At 38.0% G+C, this 20,998-nt stretch overlaps 1 protein-coding gene across 4 annotated transcripts in view; it reads right to left on the reverse strand.

Moving 5' to 3' along the window:
• Positions 1 to 20,998, reverse strand: part of kcnab1a (potassium voltage-gated channel subfamily A regulatory beta subunit 1a) — a 121,356-nt gene that overhangs the window by 55,201 nt on the left and 45,157 nt on the right. Inside the window, exon 4 of one of the 4 annotated variants that reach the window (XM_089116546.1) lies at positions 16,713 to 16,950. The exons of 2 other annotated variants lie outside the window; for them this stretch is intronic. In XM_089116546.1, coding sequence (XP_088972672.1) covers positions 16,713 to 16,924 — 212 coding nt within the window. In that variant the 5' untranslated portion in view covers positions 16,925 to 16,950. Of the gene's footprint in view, positions 1 to 16,712; positions 17,465 to 20,998 lie in introns of those variants that run through there. One more of the 4 variants, XM_039683800.2, reaches the window with a different exon arrangement.

Here is a 20,998-nt window from a genome sequence, read left to right on the forward strand (position 1 = left end):
TTTAGTTCACTCTAGTGTTTAGTTCATTGAGTCTCTGATCTCTAAAAATCTCCAAATGTTCCACGTGAAACTGCGGTCTTCCAACCTTTTACTATCATGTCAAATGATTTGAGTAACATGTGCGATGGTAGGAGCACAAGTCATTTTTTGGAGGTATACTGCCCCCATCTGTTATGGAATATGGAGTAGGATTTGATTTATTATGGTAGATGGCACCTTTAAAGCCCTTTGAACAGTTTGCAGTTTGCACTGAAACTGTCTTTTGGACCTTGAACCGTTTGGTTCCCATTGAAGTCCATTATATGGAGAAAAATCCTGGAATGTTTTCATCAAAAACCTTCATTTCTTTTCGACTGAAAGTTCCACCATGTACCATATTCAAACTCTCCCTCTCTATTTGCTCAGATGAGTAATATTCAGTTATGGACGGCAGGTGAATTATTATTTCATTGCCATGCAATACACATACACAACCGTCTCAATAATCTCATAAAACAGGTGGGCGAGAGAGGGAAGGTATGGATGATCAGTGCATGAGTCAGATGCATTTAATGGCAGTATGTGTGTACATATGCTTTTAAAGAAAAAACGAAAATGGAGACAAATAAAATGTGACGTAGAGCTAATGAGCAAAGGATAATCCTTTTCTGCATGCTGGCTCTAGAGTTTGGATTTTGTGTTCTCATTGACCTTTAACCTCAGACCTGCTGATCGCTGGAGAGAGTAATGTGTGGTATATATGTCAGACAGACGGGAGTCTAAAAACAGAGAGCTTTTGTTCACCGGCTCGGCTCCGTTTAACGCGTAATCACTCATGTTAATGCAATTTTTCAATTTTAGAGTTAAAACTGTCATGTAGCCTATTGCGTCAATGGCTAAAAAAAAAAAACTTTTGAAAAATTATATAATCTAATTTGTCATCTCATTTATTTACTTACCCAGTACCATATGCATTCATAGAGGTTTGCTTTAGAAAGAAATCAGCCTAAAGCAACATTTTTATGAATCCTAACAATACAATGTTGTGAGAACATGGATGTCAACAACGCTCGGGACAGTTGATGGGTCAGCGCTGCATCATCAGGAAAGTTTAAGCCTGGTCAAGTGCAAAACGACGTGAAAGGGAGCTCATTTCGTTATTTGTGCGAAGTTTTCTGTGTGTAAACATGTGAAGTGCACTCCTAGAAGCTGTCTTCTTATGCTTGAACAGACAAATTCACACAAAAATATGGGGAAAACTTAGTATTTAGTATAAATAAAATTTAGTATCCTAGTAAACATAGTCATTTATGCCTTAAGTGAACGGAAATAGTCGAGAAAGACAATGCATGTGTAACCAACCCCATCACACTAAATGCGTCTTTATAGCACGCATGTACTGTAATTTATACGCTAAAGTGAGTTTTTCCGTGCATATGATACGCATTGGTTGGTTAGGGTAGGTTTAGTAGTGCTTTGGGGTTCGTGTGTATTATACGCAAATGAAATGTGTATCAAATGCATGTGAAAATTAGCACGTAAAAACTCATTTTCGCGCATAAATTACATGACAATACACGATGCATGTAATATAGACGCATTTACGTGAGAACAGGCTGCACTGTAAAAACGAATACGTTATTACAGTCCATACATAAAAAAAATTGTGGCAACAGATTACAAACAATATGATTAATTAAATTTAACAAATTAGAATTGAGTAAACATTAATCAAATTAATTCCTTAAAAGTTAACCATTTAAAATGAGTAAAACTTACAACAAACAAATCAAAACAACGTACATTTAAGTCACCATTGTGGTGATCGGTGTTTGTTTTAAAATGACGGTTTTCTCCTTCAGTGATTGTGCTTGTTAACATCAGGTGTCTTCAATGTTGGCAATATAATATAAATAGTTCATAATTAATCTTTGACGTGATTTTTGTAAAATTTAACTTTACTCATTTTAAATGGTTAACTTTTAAGGAATTAATTTGATTAATTACTACTCAATTCTAATTTGTTAAATTTAATTAATAATATTCCTTTGTAATCTGTTGCCATAATTTTATTGATTAGATAAAGTGTATTCATTTTTACAGGCTGGTGTAACAGTATCAGTGTATTGGATCCGTGCATTATGTCTTAAAGTGACAGCAGCCTAATAAACCTGCTGCTATCTGTGTCTTTTGTTCATTCATTAACATTAAAAACAAAGAAAGAAAACTCTTACTGCTCTTGACTGAATAACTTTTGTAACTTTAATAAGAATTAAAAAGTTACATTTTAGATGTACACACACATCAAACAACATGTAAAAGTGAATTTTGCATAATAGTTTTTTTTAAGAGATGCCACTCTACCTCAATGTTTTCTCTCTCTATTAATGCTATGGTTTTTACAAGTCTTTATAATCAACATCATGTAAAATACCAATATAAACGGATTTAAAACTTGTATAAAGTGAGGGGAGGTTGACTATGGAAAAAAACATCAATTAAAGCTAAAGCAATAAGCAAAACACATTCTGACTTCTGCAATTTTCTTTCTATTCTCCCTAAACGGTAGACTTTGTTCATTTTTCTTTGAGTGTCAAGATGCTCTCATGAGGTTTCTCTAAAATATTCATTCTTATTTCACGAAATCCAGCTATACACCATCAGAAAACCGAGCCTCGAAAACACTCCGTAATGCATTTTCATTTTAATATCAGCTTCTCATTTAAAGTAAAATCTCTTTTCACGTCTCAGAAAAATAGAGGAAGAAGAATTGCGCCGTGGCTATGATTGTTGAGGTCTACAAATGTCGGCTCATCATTCTCCCAGGAGAGCTATTAAGAATTTAAGGAGTAAAATGAAATCTTGCCAGCATGGGATTTAACATAAGTATAGTGGCGCAAAACCAACAAAAGTTATGGCAAAACCGTCTGTGCTCAAGATGAAGTTTGTCACTTTTAAATCTCTCAGTTGCCAGCCTGATGTTCACTAGAAAGCCTATGTAAGGGACACTCATTATCGACCAAGGGAGCAATTGTCCAACACACATTTTAGCAGTCCTAACTGACCAATCAGAATCAAGTGTCTTATTTTTCCAATATTTCACACATCTCTCTGTCTTTGACAAATTCATTCGTCAAAAAAAACATCATAAATCCATTTTAATCAAACACTAGAAGGCAGGGTTGTGGACTCGAGTAGCATGACTCGGATTTGACTTGGACTAGTCCCAAAATCCCAAATTTGATGACTTGCGACTCGACTTGACATATTTAAAGATGACTTGCGACTCGACTTAGACTTTGACAACAATGACTTGCGACTTGCAATGACTTCGGACATTTGGCACTGAGCCAGAGAGCGCGTGATATAGAGTGCGTTTAGCAGTCAGTTGTCATTATTATCACACGTTCGGACAGTTTTCAACCAAATAATGTTTTCCTTTTTCTTTTTCAGGCATTTAAATGCACAAGTACTAGCGAACCATTTATAATTTGAGAAAAAAAACACTGATGTCTAAGTAAGCGGAAATAATAAACCTTTCAAATGTAATTTTGAGACCCACAACAAACGTACATTTTAGCCTATAGGTAACTATAAAGTCTTCTCCCTGTTCACCAGCCACTCACTTTCATGTCTTTCGGGAGAAATGGATGGATTTACGTTACGTTTTGTAAGTGACAGGCACGTAGCCCCAAAAAGTGTCACGTGGCGCTCGATACGTCGCCATGGAAATAGGAATGTTCCAGTACAATTACTGTCGCGTAAACAAAACAATTTAACCAGTGACTCAATATTTTAAACTTAATGTGCAGAAAATCATGATTAATTTTTCCAATGAACAGTTACTTTTATTTTTTTATTTTTTTTAAATCTGCATTGCCACTCTTCACATTCAACCAATCAGCTAACCAACCAATCAACATCCACCAAGTTTGAATAAATATATTATATCTTATTATAAAAGCCTTCCTGATATAAATTAGTATACATTTCGTTTACTATAGTAATTAACACTGAGACAGTAATTTGTGCAAAAAGCACTAATGACTTGTTAAAAACATGAAGCTTAAACTCGAGGACTTGCAACTTGTCTTGGACTGTCTGTCTTGACTCGGGACTTGACTGCAAAGACTCGAGACTTACTTGTGACTTGCAAAACAATGACTTGGTCTCACCTCTGACAGTCATTATCACAAAATCGACAGTCATTATACAGTCAGACACTCATTATCGACCAAGGGAGCAATTGTCCAACACACATTTTAGCAGTCCTAACTGACCAATCAGAATCAAGTGTCTTATTTTTCCAATATTTCACACATCTCTCTGTCTTTGACAAATTCATTCGTCAAAAAAAACATCATAAATCCATTTTAATCAAACACTAGAAGGATTCACATTGAAGCACAGTTTAAGGGCGACAGCGAAGGGGCAGATAATGAAGAGAGGCAGGCAGTGCTATGAGGAGATGAACATGACAGCCCACCATCACGTGTCCATCAGACCCCGGGCTGACTTCTGTCACCATCCATAGCTTTAAATCAATTTCATTTTCTCATTTCTGACCAGGCAAAGGCAGCTGGCCATCCTATATGCTGTAAATGCAGGGGAATCAGAGGACGCGAGCCCTAACCCTGACTGCTCTTATGACAACCAGTTCTTAAAGGAGAACTCTGGCGCAAAATGAACCTTTGGTCTAATTACACATTGCTACCTAGTCAACCGTTATCTGAGATTTGTTTTCATGATTGCCGAATGTAAATGGTTTTATCTCTAAAAACAGCAGTGGTGGAGGAAGTACTGAATCTCAGTACTTAAGTAAAAGTACAAATACCCAGATAAATATTTACTTTAGTAAAAGTAGAAGTAACACAATGACAACCATACTTAAGTAAAAAGTACTTTATTTTAAATGTACTTTAAGTATTAAAAGTAAAAGTACTTGCATAACAATTTATTATCTTAATGTCTATTTTCTAATGATTAATAAAACATTTAATTCTAACTCATTCAACCTAATAGCCTACTCCTATAATGATGTTCAATAATGATGGGAAAAAAATGTCACCATTTCTGAAACAAGCTTGCAATTAGGCAATATCATGCTTATCCTTAGTACTATATGTTAATTACTATGTTTGGCAGTAAACGCGATTCATTTATGGTGCAATTCTGAGCCTCTTGGCTTGCCATAATCCTAACCAAACCAAACATATTACACACGGTGTGTTTCCTATGCACGTAAAAACAAATTTTCGCGTATGAGTTGCACGATAAACACACTGCGTGTGAGACGCATTTAGTGTGACTGGGTTGATATACTGTATCTATGGCAACCAAACGTCACTGGTGAGACAAACGTGCAACGAACGGACGGTCAGATTACGTTTTGGCAGTGGAAAAACTGATCAGAAAATGTAACGAAAATGTAACAGAAGCTGTAGAAATGTAGTGGAGTAGAAAGTATAATAATTGCTGCAAAATGTAACGAAGTAAAAGTAAAAAGTAGGCACTATTTATTCTACTTAAGTAAAGTAAAGATACGTGAAAAATGTACTTAAGTAAAGTAACGAAGTATTTGTACTTCGTTACATTCCACCACTGAAAAACAGTTTAGCCTATAACGCTAATATATAGGGCATAGAGTAATGACAAATAAAAATCGCTTGTTATTACCACTAACAAGGCTCAAAATAGCCCCACACTAACACGACAGCATAATAAGAGCCCCTACATTCAAACCGAAGCATTGAGAACTTTGCCAGTGTCCAAACAGTTTAATAAGAAGATATTTTATACACACAGTCAACTTCGCGAATACAGGAAGAAGCAATCTTTGAAAAATAGTCTCGACCAGTCGATCTACGAACGCCGATCCATGTGCACCGGTGAGATGTGAATAAGGTGATGAGGTGAGCGCGAACAGTTGGCTACGTGTACATATTGAAGAGAAGAAAACGGTTCGTGTTTGTGTTTCTTACGAAAACAACGGACCATATGAGATTCTGCACAGTTCAGCGCACATGGATCGGCGTTCGTAGATCGACTGGTCGAGACTATTTTTCAAAGATGTCTTTTTCCCGTTTTCGCGAAGTTGACTGTGTGTGTAAAATATCTTCTTATTAAACTGTTTGGACACTGACAAAGTTCTCAATGCTTCGTTTTGAATGTAGGGACCCTTATTATGCTACCGTGTTACTGTGGGGCTATTTTGAGCCTTGTTAGTGGTAATAACAAGCGATTTTTATTTGTCATTACTCTATGCCCTATATATTAGCGTTATAGGCTAAACTGTTTTTAGAGATAAAACTATTTACATTCGGCAATCATGAAAACAAATCTCAGATAACGGTTGACTAGGTAGCAATGTGTAATTAGACCAAAGGTTCATTTTGTGCCGGAGTTCTCCTTTAAATAAGGCCAAAGGATATCAAAAACAGGGCTTGTAGGACTTGCTAACGCTAACAGATACACACACACACACACAGCTGTGAGCATGTAAGATTTGCTGTATAAATGTCTCAGATCCTGTCTCAGATCTAGGCAGGAGGAGCTGGGGAGGAGGAGGGATTCAGAAGAACTAGCTAACAGCAAACAAACACACTATTAAAATGTTGAGCAAGCGATCTCATTGGCTGCAGGATCAGCAGAGCCAATCAGCTTGTGCCATGCGGTGATGTCAACGTTTGTATATTTCATTAGCCTACGCCCTCTAGAGTTTCACGACTGAACTGAAGCACATTTTTCCTGAAATTACTAGAGCTGATAATTAATAATGACAGCAATAAGCATAAAAGATAAATATTAAATTATTCAGACAACTGCAGATGCACACGACAAATCCCCTGAAAATGAGAAAGGGATAGAAATGTCTATTTAATGGATGAGAAAGTTCAAAAGAATGCAAGCTGAACTGTTTTGGAAAAACGTAAAGATTGGTAAAGAAATAAATCAATACTGTAAAGAAGAAAAATCTTGCTGAAACTATAATATTAATTCACAGGAAGAAATATTGAGAAATGTCTTTTACATAAATGTTTTTGACGTCAAATGGTAATCAAAAGTGAATATCCCAGGTTGGGAACGTCGTGAGGGCGAGTAAATGATGAAGTAATTTTATGCACTTTAAGACACATTTCTAAAGGATGTAATAATGTGCAACTAACCAGGAAAATTACAAAGCGAGACAACTCAATGTCTAAACGTTGTCATGGAAACTATCCAGGCTAATTTAAGGTTTTAGTTGCAGGGCCACTGGAGCCTATACAAGCAACAAGATGTTCTTCATTAACACTTTGTCAACGACAGTCAACAAATAATCCCCCAGCTGAAGTGTGTATCTCTGTACGGCAAGTGCTTGAGGACAAAACAGCGGAGCTGCTAGTGTCCGTTTGGGACTTTTATTAATCAAATTATAACCACACATAAGAGTAATTCAAATGTATGTGCTCAGTTTTGCCTTTAACCCTTTGAAGTCCGCACCAAGAAAAAAGTTTATGCCGCTAGTAAACACACTCAATGTATTTTTTTTCAACACATCCCATAATTGTTAAAATATCGGCCTCTACCAAATGGTTGAGATGTTACTTAATGGTAACAAATTATCTAGGGATGCACCGATATGAAAATTTTGGCCGATACCGATAACCGATAATTCTTTATATTTGAAAGCCGATAACCGATATATCGGCCGATAAATTTCAATCCAAATTTGTATCTAATTTTGAGAGCCTGATTACAAAACAAAAGTCTCACAATTAAATCCATGTCTCAAGCGTACAATAGTGTTGTATAGCCAATATGACAGATTTCCGCTGCACATGTTGTCCCGAACCATATTTTAATTTTTAAAAATCTCTTTCTAAAGAGATTTCAAAAATATTTCAAGAAAATCTAAATTATAAACAGTGCTCAACAAGTGTCTCAGCTGAAGGGAATAATACATTATTTATCGGCTATTAATATATCGGCCACATTTTCTTACAAGGCCGATTAAGATAACATTAAAAATGAACATGTATCGGCCGATACCGATATGCTGGCCGATGTATCGTGCATCCCTAAAATTATCAAAACCTTTTCTAGTCTTGGCAAAACACATTGTCAGAAAGGTCTCAAGGTCCCATATTTTGAAACAGAAGTGATATTTGGACAGAAATGTATTAATTTGTTACAGCAGAATGCATACAATTAAATTCAATGGAATTTATGATCATTTTTGGTATTACGCCTAAACAAAATCTCAATTTTTGTGATATCAACTTCAAATTGGAACAAAACTTTGTTAGATATACGGTTTTGATTTTTTAGTCGTTTTATAGGAAAAAATATTTTGTAAAATACATATTTTATATAAAAGAAGAAATATTTAGTACAGTATATTTGATTTAATGTAGATTTAAAACTTCCATCCCTTTAATTTTCGAAGTGTTTTTACATTAAAAACAAGACTAAACTTAGGTCTTTATTCCAAAGCATACTTGAATTACAACCAAGTTTTAATATTGCATTGTAATGTCCATTCTCAAAAGGGGGGGGGGGGGGGGGTGACACAGTTAACCGTTATGTGCCAAATCAACCATTTGGTTGAGCATGTTTTTGAAAAATTATTAAAAATATACTAAATATATAAATAAGTATATAAATATAAATATATAAATATAACTTTTTTCATACCATTAAGTAACATCATTTTGTAAAGTTAAGGCTCTTTCAGTGTAATATGTAAAAAAAATTATTATGCTTAGCTTGCAAAATTTCACCAAAAAGAGTTCACATGGCTGGGGTGATTTATTTGTTTCTGACATCCATGTTAGAAGAAGTGAAATGTGCTGTTGATTGACACTGTGAAATCTAGTGGATTTTTTTGGGCATAATATACCTCAACCAGATGATAGAGATGGCTCAATCAGTTTGAGTTAAGTTAGGTACTCCTCTCAATAAAATATAGTGACTCAGTTAAAGGATATTGGTTAGGGTTAACTCAAAGCTTACAGTACGTTCAGGTCTATGTGCTGAATCAAAGTCTGAGAGCTGCTTTGTCATGGTGCAAAATTTCCTTGGGTGCCTCCATTGATAGGAAAGTTTTAACAGGATTAGCCTCTATCATTAAGCACCAACCAATTATCTGGCATCCTGAAAGTATGCGTGTGTACTTTTGAGTGTGTCCGTGAGCGTGCATTCGGTTATTTATTCATCCGCTGCTTGGGTGCTTGTCTTGTTCTCTTCGCCTCAGTGCTGCAGTGGGAGGTCAGGTGACTCTGAGCACTCATGCAGAAAATAAGACCCTGGCGACAAGCAGTTTGCACCAAAATACTGATACACAAAGACGGAGAGAGCGAGAGATTTGATGAAGTATGAAACGATGTTGACTAACTGCAGATGTACCCACAGGGATACTTTGATTATGTGAAGTCTTGATCGATTTAGTGCATCCTTGGTGAATAAAAGTAGGACACGTTATTGCTGACCCCAAATGCGTAGATGTGACAATTTATATCAAGGAAAAGTTGAATAAGTTGGAAAAGTTGAAAGTAGAAAAGTTGAATAGTAAGTCAGTTGCTTCTGTGTTAAACACTCATTTTATGCTGTTAAAGGCATTTAATGATGACACTTTTGGGTGAAGAACATTTTAAAAATGCTGTAAAAAATTGCCAAATTCTGACAGCAACACTGGTTTCCATTAAAACGGTTATGCACTGTAGGAAACAATGCATTCTGGGCAATAATCAGCAACGGCTGTTTATCGGCAACACTATTTATGTATTGCCGTTTTGTACCTAGTGCGCAATGCATTGTGGGTGGGATGAACACATTTTTTCTTAAACATGATTGATTGATTATTTAACATTTAAAACACAGTTTCATTTAACTGCATAAGCTATATAACCGAGTTTGAGTTTGTATTCATTTCTGAACCTTTTCTTACTTACGTAAATGTTCACGTTACTTTTACTCTTACGCATATTTTTGTTCTTGCTTATACTGTAAATAAATGTTCACCTTTTAATTAGCCAATTACTGTTGTGGTTTTCCTATAGTGTGATTTTAAACTCACTTTGAAGCACAGTTGCCAACTATTTTCTCAGAAAAGTAGCTATGGCCTTCCCTAAAAGTCGCTAAATGTCACTAGATGACGTCATAAACCAATTAGCATATTATTGACGTCATCGCGTCGTACTTGCGTTCTGTCAGCCTAGTGAGTTTTCTCTTTAAATTAATGCTCTATTAATATAATATAGCCGAATGTCAAATAAAGCTGTTTTCATTTCCTATCTTTTTTGTTGTCAAATAATAAAACGAGTAGCTATGATATAGTGAATGATTCATTTTTTTTTTAATGACCTATGTGGAACATTATCTGAATTGAGAGTTAGAGAACCGGATGAACTAAGCTCTGTGATAGTGCATGTTACGGTTACGAGTAATAACAAGCACAAGAAAAGAAATAAAATGAAAATGGTCGAACTAAATTCTTTAAATATAAAACAAAAGATAAACAGATAAGTGGTAAATCCCTGGAATAAAGCTTATTCGTGTCTGTCAGCGGCCACGCGCTCCTCTCAGCCTTTTACTGAACAGAAGAGACGCAGCTAGAGCGAGTCACGACAGAGAAACCAAGACCTCGCGCTCGCAGGACAGTAGCAACATTTGGAGGTCACTGAGATTTGTCCAAAAAGTCGCTAAAATTGTCGCTAGCTGCTTTTTTGAAAAAAAGTCGCTAAAGGGGTCTGAAAAGTCGCTAAAATTGTCGCTTGCTGCTTTTTTGAAAAAAAGTCGCTAAAGGGGTCCGAAAAGTCGCTAAAATTGTCGCTAGCTGCTTTTTTGAAAAAAAGTCGCTAAAGGGGTCCGAAAAGTCGCTAAAATTGTCGCTAGCTGCTTTTTTGAAAAAAAGTCGCTAAAGGGGTCCGAAAAGTCGCTAAAATTGCCGCTAGCTGCTTTTTTGAAAAAAAGTCGCTAAAGGGGTCCGAAAAGTCGCTAAAAATAGCGACAAAGGCACTAAGTTGGCAACACTGCTTTGGAGTTCCCTTTTGACCAAGAGCTGTGTTGCCAAAATGACCCAAAATGGGTTGTTTTCACCTCATCATTTTTTTAGAGTGTAGCTTGGCCTATTGTAAATTGAATTCATTAAATCGCAGAAATGTGAATTTTTTTTTTTTTTTGTACAGTAAATGACTATTTAATATTTTCACAGGATTCATACCGTAGAATTACAGTAGATTGCTGGCGTCTCTGCTACCGTTATTTTACAGATATATATTTTACAGTGTGACCTTTCAGCCTGATCCCCTCTTCTTCATTTCCTCTATACAAATCCCTGGAAAGGTCATCCATGACAAATGGAATATTCACACCAGAATGATAAACATATATATTATTTATTTTTACTACTCCTACATGTTTCCAAGGGGCAATTCACATGCAGAACAGATGAGGACTCTATCTCTGTTTGCCAGTTTCCTATTCATCCTACATTACAGGATCCTTTTCAAAGGTGCTATTGTTGCCTCAAAACCTATTAAAGCTTTGTGTTTGGTGACTTGTAAGTGGTTTCCAGAGGATTATTGGTTACGATTGGCTGCCAATTTCAAATTGGCCACCATTCAGACATCAAACTGATCCTGTGCTCCCCAGCTGAAGTTGGTTTGGAGCAGTTCAGTGGCGATTGCAGCTGTTAATCCAGCATTTTTAGTCATTCACAGCTGTTCATACAGGAGCTTGGTGAGGAACGGTTGAAAGAAGAGAAAAAAAACACCTCATCTAATGGGTCTCCGGGGTTTCTACCGCAGCACTAAACGCATAAAGACACAATAAAGCCTATTGGCCTCCGATGTGTTTCCATGGGCGTGCTTGTGTGAGTGTGTGTGTGTGTAATAGAAAGCTTCCCCCTGTCAGACCTGTACAATGATGAAGTCATGATAGACATGCAGAGCTATAAGCATACTGTAACTTCTAGAAACCCAATCCTCCCGTTTCTGCTCCTCACTCATACACTGTATGTTGCATCGGTACGTTCTCCTGCACTTTTAATGGCGTCCTGACAGGCTGTCAACAACACAGAGATCACTATCAATGTAGACCGAGAAGAGAGAAAGAGAGAAGCGTTCATGTGCTAATGCTCTGTTGCACTATAGAGATCAAGATGAACATCGAATCTGAGAAACAAAGTCAATATAAGAACTGGTGCTAACGGGCATTCACATGATGAATACACAGTTTAGGTTTTTGAGGTGAATAAGTTGTGATTGGTAATAACTAATCTTATGAATGAACAATATACGAGTACCATATCGGTTATCGGACGATATTGGAGATATTTTTGTTGATGTAATATTTTGATATGAATCTTAAAGGTAAAAACTAATAATTGAATACCACTGTTGAATGTAACCATTAGCAAATCTATTTTTCATACTGTACATTATAATGCTGTGGAGCTTACATTCACTTGTAGTAGGGATGCACGATATATCGGCCACATTATCGGTATCGGCCGATAAATGATCATTTTTAATGTTATCGTTATCGGCCCAACGAGAACATTTAGCCAATATCTAAAAGCCGATAACTAATGCATTATTTCCTTCAGCTAAGGCACTTTAGATGTGCACTGTTCAACATGATGCTTTTAAATTGCTTGAAATATGATTGAAATCACTTTAAAAAAGGAAAATCCAGTTAAAGTGCAAAATGTGCAGCGCAAGTCTGTCATATCGGCTACACAATATTAAAATAAGAACTTGTATCTTGACTTTTAATGAGGAGACTTTTATTATAATCAGGCTCTCAAAAATTGTCTAAAAATTTGGATTTAGATTTATCGGCCAATATATCGGTTATCGGCTTTCAAATATAGAGAATTATCGGTTATCGGTATCGGCCAAAATTGTCATATCGGTGCATCCCTAACTTGTAGCATTAAAACTAACCAATATTAGTTTGCAGTGTTTTATTTTCAATTTATTCAGACCAAATACTATTGAATTTCAATACCGGACATTTATCAGTTATCAGCCACAACACAGAAATAATAATTATCACCTTATGATATATCCACCGGAAGTTTAATATCGTTGCATCAGTGTTGTTATTGTTAACTGAAACAAAAAAATATATATTGTTTTCGTTAATTGAAATAAAACTGAAATATAATAAAGTAACAAATAACATGAACTTAAATATAAATATAGAATAGGGATGCACCGATATGAACATTTTGGCTGATACCGATAACCGATAATTCTTTATATTTGAAAACCGATATAACGGCCAATAAATCTAAATTAATTTTTTATATAATTTTTGAAAGCCTGCACTCTAAAAAATGCTGGGTTGTTTTAACCCAACTTTGGGTCAAATATGGACTAACCCAGCCATTGGGTTAAATTTTTACATTACATTTTTAACCCAACATTTCGGGTTTGTCCATATTTGACCCAAAATTGGGTTAAAACAACCCAGCATTTTTTAGAGTGTGATTGCAAAAACAAAAGTCTCACAATTAAAATCTGTCCCCTAACACAATTATAATGATCTCATTATAATTTCATGTAGCCGATATGACAGCTCATTTTGCACTTAACTATATTTTCCTTTTTGATTCCAATCATACTTCAAGCAATTAAGATCAATCATATTGAACAGTGCGCATCTTAAGTGTCTCAGGTGTCAAGTGTTGAAGGAAATAATTCATTATTTATCAGCTTTAATATATCAGCCAAATTTTATTATGGGGCCGATAACGATAACATAAAAATGAGCAAATATTGGCCGATACCGATATGGTGGCCGATATATCATGCACCCCTAAGAATAATAATAGTAATAATAACAAAATTTAAAATAAAACGAATACCATCATTTAAAATAACACCGGATACTACGGATAGCTGAGTACTCGAGTACTTGGAAGTGACAGCAAACATGAAAAGACGTCATATAGGTGACGTTATTGAAATTGCGTCTACATCCGACGCACATGGCACCCTTTACCGTCAATATGAAACGCAGATACATATGGGCCAGAAGGCGCCTCCTAGTGGTCTAACCTTAACACTACCCCAGACCTAAACCTACCATAACCAAAGCGTGTTGTATTGACGCTAAAGAGTGCCACGTGCGTCGGATTAGGCGCAATATATGCCACCCTGGGACGAGTTTGCGTTGAAAACACTGGAGCTACAGTATGTGGTCCGACTCATCAGCCAGTGTGTGTCTCAACACACACTTTGACTTCAGGGGAGGAACAACTCAACTCTGTCTGGAGTGGATTAGAGGACGACACACCGGACGTGTTCCTCCTTATAGAGACTACATAGTGCGTGTGGGTTTTTTTTTTTTTTTTTGACCCACCTCACACAAACCATGTGCAACAAGCACAAGACACCCATCTTAAATAATGGTGCAAATGGACCCACTGCCCCCGAAGTATAGTTAATTTATCGGTTGAGTACTTACTCAAGGAGACAAGATGACTAAATATCCATCACTAGAAATGACAAGGGCTGGTGTGAGGTCAGAAATCCCAGAGGAGCGAAGGATCAAAAGAGACGACAGTACAGTCTGTATGGTCAGATTCACACCACACACACCCACACATACTTGTCCGATTATACACCGAGTCATCAAAAAACAACAATCAGAGTACAAATAGTGTGATTGTCTTATTAACTGTGGCTGTTTGAACCAGAAACATGATCACGTCATCTATACTCTAATAGTATATCCTGAGATAGCTTAAAACCTTTATGTGCATGAATTAGTGCATGGTTTTTGTAGCTTTTTCTTCATAATTCTTTCATCAAAATGAAGTCTAAACCCCATCCCGTCCAACCTCCAGTCACTTCCCCTGAGACGAGAGAAATCCGCTATTTACCTTTTTCACTTCCTCCTACTATGACGCAAAAAATCGTCATTTCACGTCACTGTAGGAGGAAGTGTAAGAGGGGGGATTTCTGTAAAGACTACAAGCACTAGTCCCACCCTTTCAAACCCGCCCATAGGGGGTTGGGCCTAATGCGCTAACAGACCAATCACAGATCAGTGCCAGTGCGTTTGATTTCACCGGCAGAAACTGTTTGAAAATATGGACGACGGTACTGAATATGCAGACGGATGCATTATGGATAGGGTTGGGTACCAAAACGCGGTGCCAATAGGGAACCGTTTCCGACGTAGACGGTAATAACCAGACCGAATAAGAACGAAAATGTCGCTGCCTTAGTCTCTGTTTCATGAGGCGCACACACGCAAAGTCTCTCGCTCTCTCCCTCATGCGCCTTGTTTCACGTGTAAAATTACGCGTCAGAGTAAGTGTGGCGATTATCTGAAGCCCATATAGAACATAATGTAACTATTACTAATACTAACTTGCTAATTCCGCTTCACTCATCACTTCATTAAAACCACTATTCATCAGCATGCATTGATTAATCCCATGGCATTTAGAAGAAAAAAAAAAGGTGCGACCAAATCATATGCTGAGAAAGTTGGTAGCACCAGTTCAACCACTGGAAAAGTTAGTCTGGAGCCCTGATTATAATTATCCAGTAATAAAATTTAAAAAAAAAAAAATCATAATATGACCCATGGACCGACTGAAAACACTCATTATGAACCAGCGGCTTGGTAGCAGACCACCATCGGGAAAGCGCCGGCTGCCGCTGCTGGTCCGCTAGAATAACGATGAGCATTGATTGGCCCTTCGGACCTATGTTAGTTGGGGAGAACTTTATGTAAATATGAAATTGTAAACAATTATGGCACAATTATTATTTATATTTAATATTTATATATAAACAATATAAATGTTAGCCCTAGGAGAACTGGCCCGGTTCTCCCAAGGTTTTTTTCTCCATCCAATCTGATGGAGTTTTGGTTCCTTGCCACTGTCGCCTTGCTTTTGGCTTGCTTAGTTGGGGTTATTTAATATTCAATATTTAACAATATTATTGATCTGTGTTGTACTACTTTCATGTTATCACTGTGAAGCTGCTTTGATACAATCTGTATTGTGAAAAGCGCTATATAAATAAATGTGACTTGACTTATAATTTGTTGGTTTGTCCTGAGGAGCCAACAAAGACAGAAGAGAGCAAGGAGATCAAGATCTCACACCAGCTGTGTTTCCATCAAAAGTTGCGAATTTAACTAACGTAATGTCGCGTAAATTTGCGATTTTCGTCCAGCGAGTCGAAGAGAACAAAATCGTCACTTCCAGACAAACCGGCGCTAAATATCACTAAGAAAAGTAGGTGACGTCACTGTATAATATTTTTCACACATAATCAATGTATTGCGCTTGCTTTCGGAGGCGTTTCCTCCTGTTTGGCAACGCAGTTCTGCGAGATAATTATACAGAACCACTTTCAGAACAACCAATTTCCAAAAAGATCAGAAAAAAAAAAAATAGGAATTTATTCTTTCCATCGCATGTTTTCCTTTCAGATGTGAAAATGTATCCGACTCAAATGAGCGCATCACAATGTGCATGGCAGCATTTTGATGTGATATCCCAAAATGAGCATAAAAAAACATAGCGACTGATGAAACACACACTCACACTGAAAGTTCTGGACGCAGTTCAACCCAAACATCGCATCAAACCTCTACTGATCGTCTCCAAGCTGAGCTTCTCTTCTTTAAACCACTCCAGCAAGAGAAACAGCACAAATATCCATGGATGGAAAGAAAGGGAAATGAGGGAAAGTGGGAAAGTATGGAGAAAGACGTACCGGTACTTCATGCCGGTGAGTTTTCCGGTGGACTCTTTGAGGGAGATGTGTTGGCGTGGGGTAAAAGAGCCGAAGCTCCGGGCGATGATGGCGACCGTGCGAAACTTGGCCCGCGCCGCGTTGACCACGTTCGGACTGGTGGCGTTCGATTTCCCATGGTCCCCGTTCCGACCCTTCAGATTGTGGTCTGTGCAAGCGATTGAGACCTGCATGCTGGATGAGGAGGATGAGGAAGAGTCTACAACACAGAGAGGACACAATGAGGGATCATGCAGGGGTCCGTTCCCGTCCCGTGGATCAGCGGCCGCAGAGAAACAGCATCAATTATTGAGCACAAGGAAAAAGGAGACGTCTACACAGTTCAAAAGTTGCGTCGCTCCTTCTTCAGGATGTTCCTCGTGAAAAACACGACAGTCAAAGTTACGAGTCCGGAGGAGGAGAGGAGATTCCCGAAGCGCCGAGAGGATCCTCGCATGGTCTGATGAAGGAGGAGGAGGAGGAGGAGAAGACGGGACAGCATAAATCCACACTTCTGAGGTCTTCCTCTGTTCTTACACTCCCTCAGACACACACACATTCACTCACTTCCTCCAGATGATAATGATATGTGGCTAATGCGCTTATGCCCTCTCTTTCTGTGTGTTTGTTGAGCTCAGCAGTGACGCTTCATCTGCGCTCGCTCGGACGGGAATGAGCAGCAGGCAGTCGTCCACGTCCGTTTAAAGCACTCTCTCTCCCTCCCTTTATCTCCCTCGCTCTCTTTCTCTTCCAGTGTATCGCTCTCTTTCCCGAGCACAATGATTCGCGCACCTGTGCACACACACATCACTCTTTCAGTGCTAAACCCCAAACCAACAAATGCTAAATAGAAAGCTGTTAAAAGATCGTCAGAGAGGTTAAACCCTGTGGTGAAAATCCAGCTTTTAAATGTTGTTTATACATCTTTAATGGTGTTTTTGATATGCTTTAAGACAAGCCATGTGTAAATTCATCAGTCGAAAGCATTGCTGAGTATTTTCTGCAGTGAACCAAAGACAGTCTCAAAAACACGCTTTCTGGCGTCACAAATGACCTTGTAACCAATCAGATCAACGTGTGATCGTCAACCAGTGGATCTCTGAGCTGAGTCAGTGAGTGGTGGAGGCGGGGCTCATTTGCATATTCATAGAACCACGTATACTAAATTTGGCGAGGGTGTCGAGTTACATTCAAGCTATTTTAAGACATGGAAATGTTTTTTTTAAGGAAACCTGTAACCAATCAGATCAACGTGTGATCGTCAACCAGTGGATCTATGAGCTGAGTGAGTGAGTGGAGGCGGAGCTCATTTGCATATTCATAGAACCACGTATACTAAATTTGGCGAGGGTGTCGAGTTACATTCAAGCTATTTTAAGACGTGGAAGGAAAAAAACATTTAAACACTTCATTAGAGTTAATGAAGTATTAACACATTTTATTTAAAACATGTTTTCGAAGATGAACAAAAATGTTATAGTCTCATACATACAATTAAATATTAAATTAAATTAAAATATATTAAATAATTATTTTTCTATTGAAATGCGAAATGAAATCCTATTATGCTAGCCTGGATGCCAGCCCGAACTCCGCCCACAACATATTTTGGTCGGGAAGTTCGGTCTGGACTCGATCCATTGAGGAGTAATTATGATCAGGCAAGAAATGAACGGGCCAATCAAATTGCCAGGGCGGGCTTTATACAACGATGGACAGGTGATCTGCAGGGACGTAATCATCACGTTATCAAAGATGACTGGAGCTGGAGAATTGAGATGTTTAGATTGCGCTGTCGCGTCTGTTGTAAAATACATTTATAGTGCATTCATTTTAATAGACGAACAGAAAACTGCAATCAAGGCATTTGTCGATCGGAAAGATATTTTTGGCGTCCTTCCAACATGATTCGGGAAAAGTGTATCAGCTGGCTCTGACGGTCGTTAAGAAGATGGGACGTAATGAAAAGCCTGTGGTCGTTGTGGTTTCTCCTTTGGTGGCACTCATGGAGGAGTAAGTAAAAGAAGCAACACTCGTTATTTAACTTCTAAAATAAATAAAGTTACGCCGCCTTCACACTGGCAGTTGAAATCAGCTCCGATGCGGCTGCGAAACGACCGGAAGTCATTCATTTCCTATGGAGATTCGCAGACCCGCATGCGAATGGGTCCGAAACGGGTCCGACCGATTGCGGTGCGAAGAAAATCGTGTCCGTTGGTCATCCGGATGCGTTCAAAAATTTGAACTCGTGCGAAAAGCTACGGACGGTTCCAGCGGAAGTTGACCGTTGCTATGGTACTGATAAACAAACCTGAATTATTAACTTTTAATAAAATAAATAATGACTTTATAACGATAAGTTGTCATGTAATTTTTAATTTTCACGACTTTCTAACGTTTATAAGGGCAGTTAATACAATTAAATTGAAGGTAGACGTTGAACTATTGACCACTATATCACATTTTTTAGCCGACCTGACATGTCAACGTCCTCAGCAACTTTCCTCACGCAGCATAACCCTCATCAGAGAGATCATACAGAACTGACAGAATCAAACTTTAATCTCTACGCCATTTTTGTTCTACCCGCGTCCGACGCTTTTCACTGTGTAGTACGACGTCCGTTGGGAACGTATTGCGTATTACGGAGCTGCCAGTGTGAAGGCGGCGTTAGGCTACGTTCTGTATTTGAAAACTGCGCTATGCAAAGGAGTTGACTTACTGCGTTGCTCTGATTGGTTGTAGGTCTACCGACTATCCAATTGAGTGTAGAGTTGTTGTTTTTTCCTGATTCGGTTACGACACGCCTCATAATCAAAGCCCAACGGAGGAGTTTCAGACTCATATTCTCTCTTGAATACGAGTATGACGAAGTCAGGCAACTATAATGCAATGGAATTACAAAAACAATGTATCTCTTCCTTCAATGAGCCTGACCTACTTTTAAAACAGTAGATTTATGGCTTTGGTATTGTACACACACCACAAACAACCAACATATACGAGACGACGTTATTAATTCATGTATATTAGCTACTCCGAGTCGCTATTCTGACCTCATTTAAATACATTACAAATCAATTGAGCTCTGCTTGAGTGCTAATGAAGCTTTGATATGAGTCCCCAGCGCCTGTGCATTATTCTTAGCATTACCTAAAGTCCTTTGGGGAAATGAAGATCCTACCCGTGAAGCCGAACGTTACGTTTTGTGAGCATCCTGAAAGCAGAAAAGGAAAAAAATCCATTTGTCACCTCTGGATTCCTTACTAGTCAAAATACCTCCTGCCAACACAATCTCCAAACCTCTTATCACCAGAAACAGTGAATTTACTGATCAATACGAGATCACACACACTGAGCGCAGAGTCGGTTTCACATGCTCAACACTCTAACTGTGGATCTCGAATCGATGATGATCGATGAAGGAGTGAACTCTTACTCTTACAACCCAAAGTAGCTCATTAAAACAGGAGATTCTGCCTTAAAACGGCGTGTCTATGGAAACCACAGAAAGTGGAATATCTTTCCATTAAAATGTTTCCACAAAAGGCTGTTTTTTTCTCAGTAGCAGCAGTTGTATAGCTCTGTAATGGTCAGATAAGCTTAAAATCGTCTAGAAGATCATTACACTGAACAACATGGATCTATGGCTACGTTCACACTGCAGGCTGAAACGACCTAATTCCGATTTTTTTGCCCCTATGCGACCTGTATCTGATTTTTTCATGACAGTCTGAACGACACAGATCCGATCTTTTCAAATGCGACCCAGGCCACTTGGGTATGTGGTCCAAATCCGATATGTATCCGATCTTTTGAAATGCAACTTGAATCTGAATGGCCAGGTCACATATATCCGACCCGCACGTCATTGCACGCACCTGTAGCTAGCCAATACACGCTAACTGCACTGTTATGGGCCGCTGCAGACGTGTCTCTTCCCCAGTGTTGTGCCTGAACTAGGGCTGTGAATCTTTGGGTAGACAGCGAATCGTTTCGATTCACGATTCATAGGTTTTCGATTCGATTCATGAACGATTTGTGCAAATTCAGAACGATTCGATTCGATGCGATTCACATCCAAATTCGATGCGATTCGATTAATTCGATTCGATTCTTAATTTTTTATATGCATTATAGTATTATTTCAATGCTTCACCCATCTTTGTCTGGGTTTGAATTAGCCTACACAGCGGCCTTCGGGGATCAGATAGTGGGGATTTTGTCCATTGTTAATGTTAGTTCATGTTTGTTTTTCATTTTAATGA

Source organism: Pimephales promelas, chromosome 10 (assembly GCF_988280905.1).
Source record: "Pimephales promelas chromosome 10, fPimPro1.hap1.1, whole genome shotgun sequence".
NCBI classification, from domain to species: Eukaryota; Metazoa; Chordata; class Actinopteri; order Cypriniformes; family Leuciscidae; genus Pimephales; species Pimephales promelas.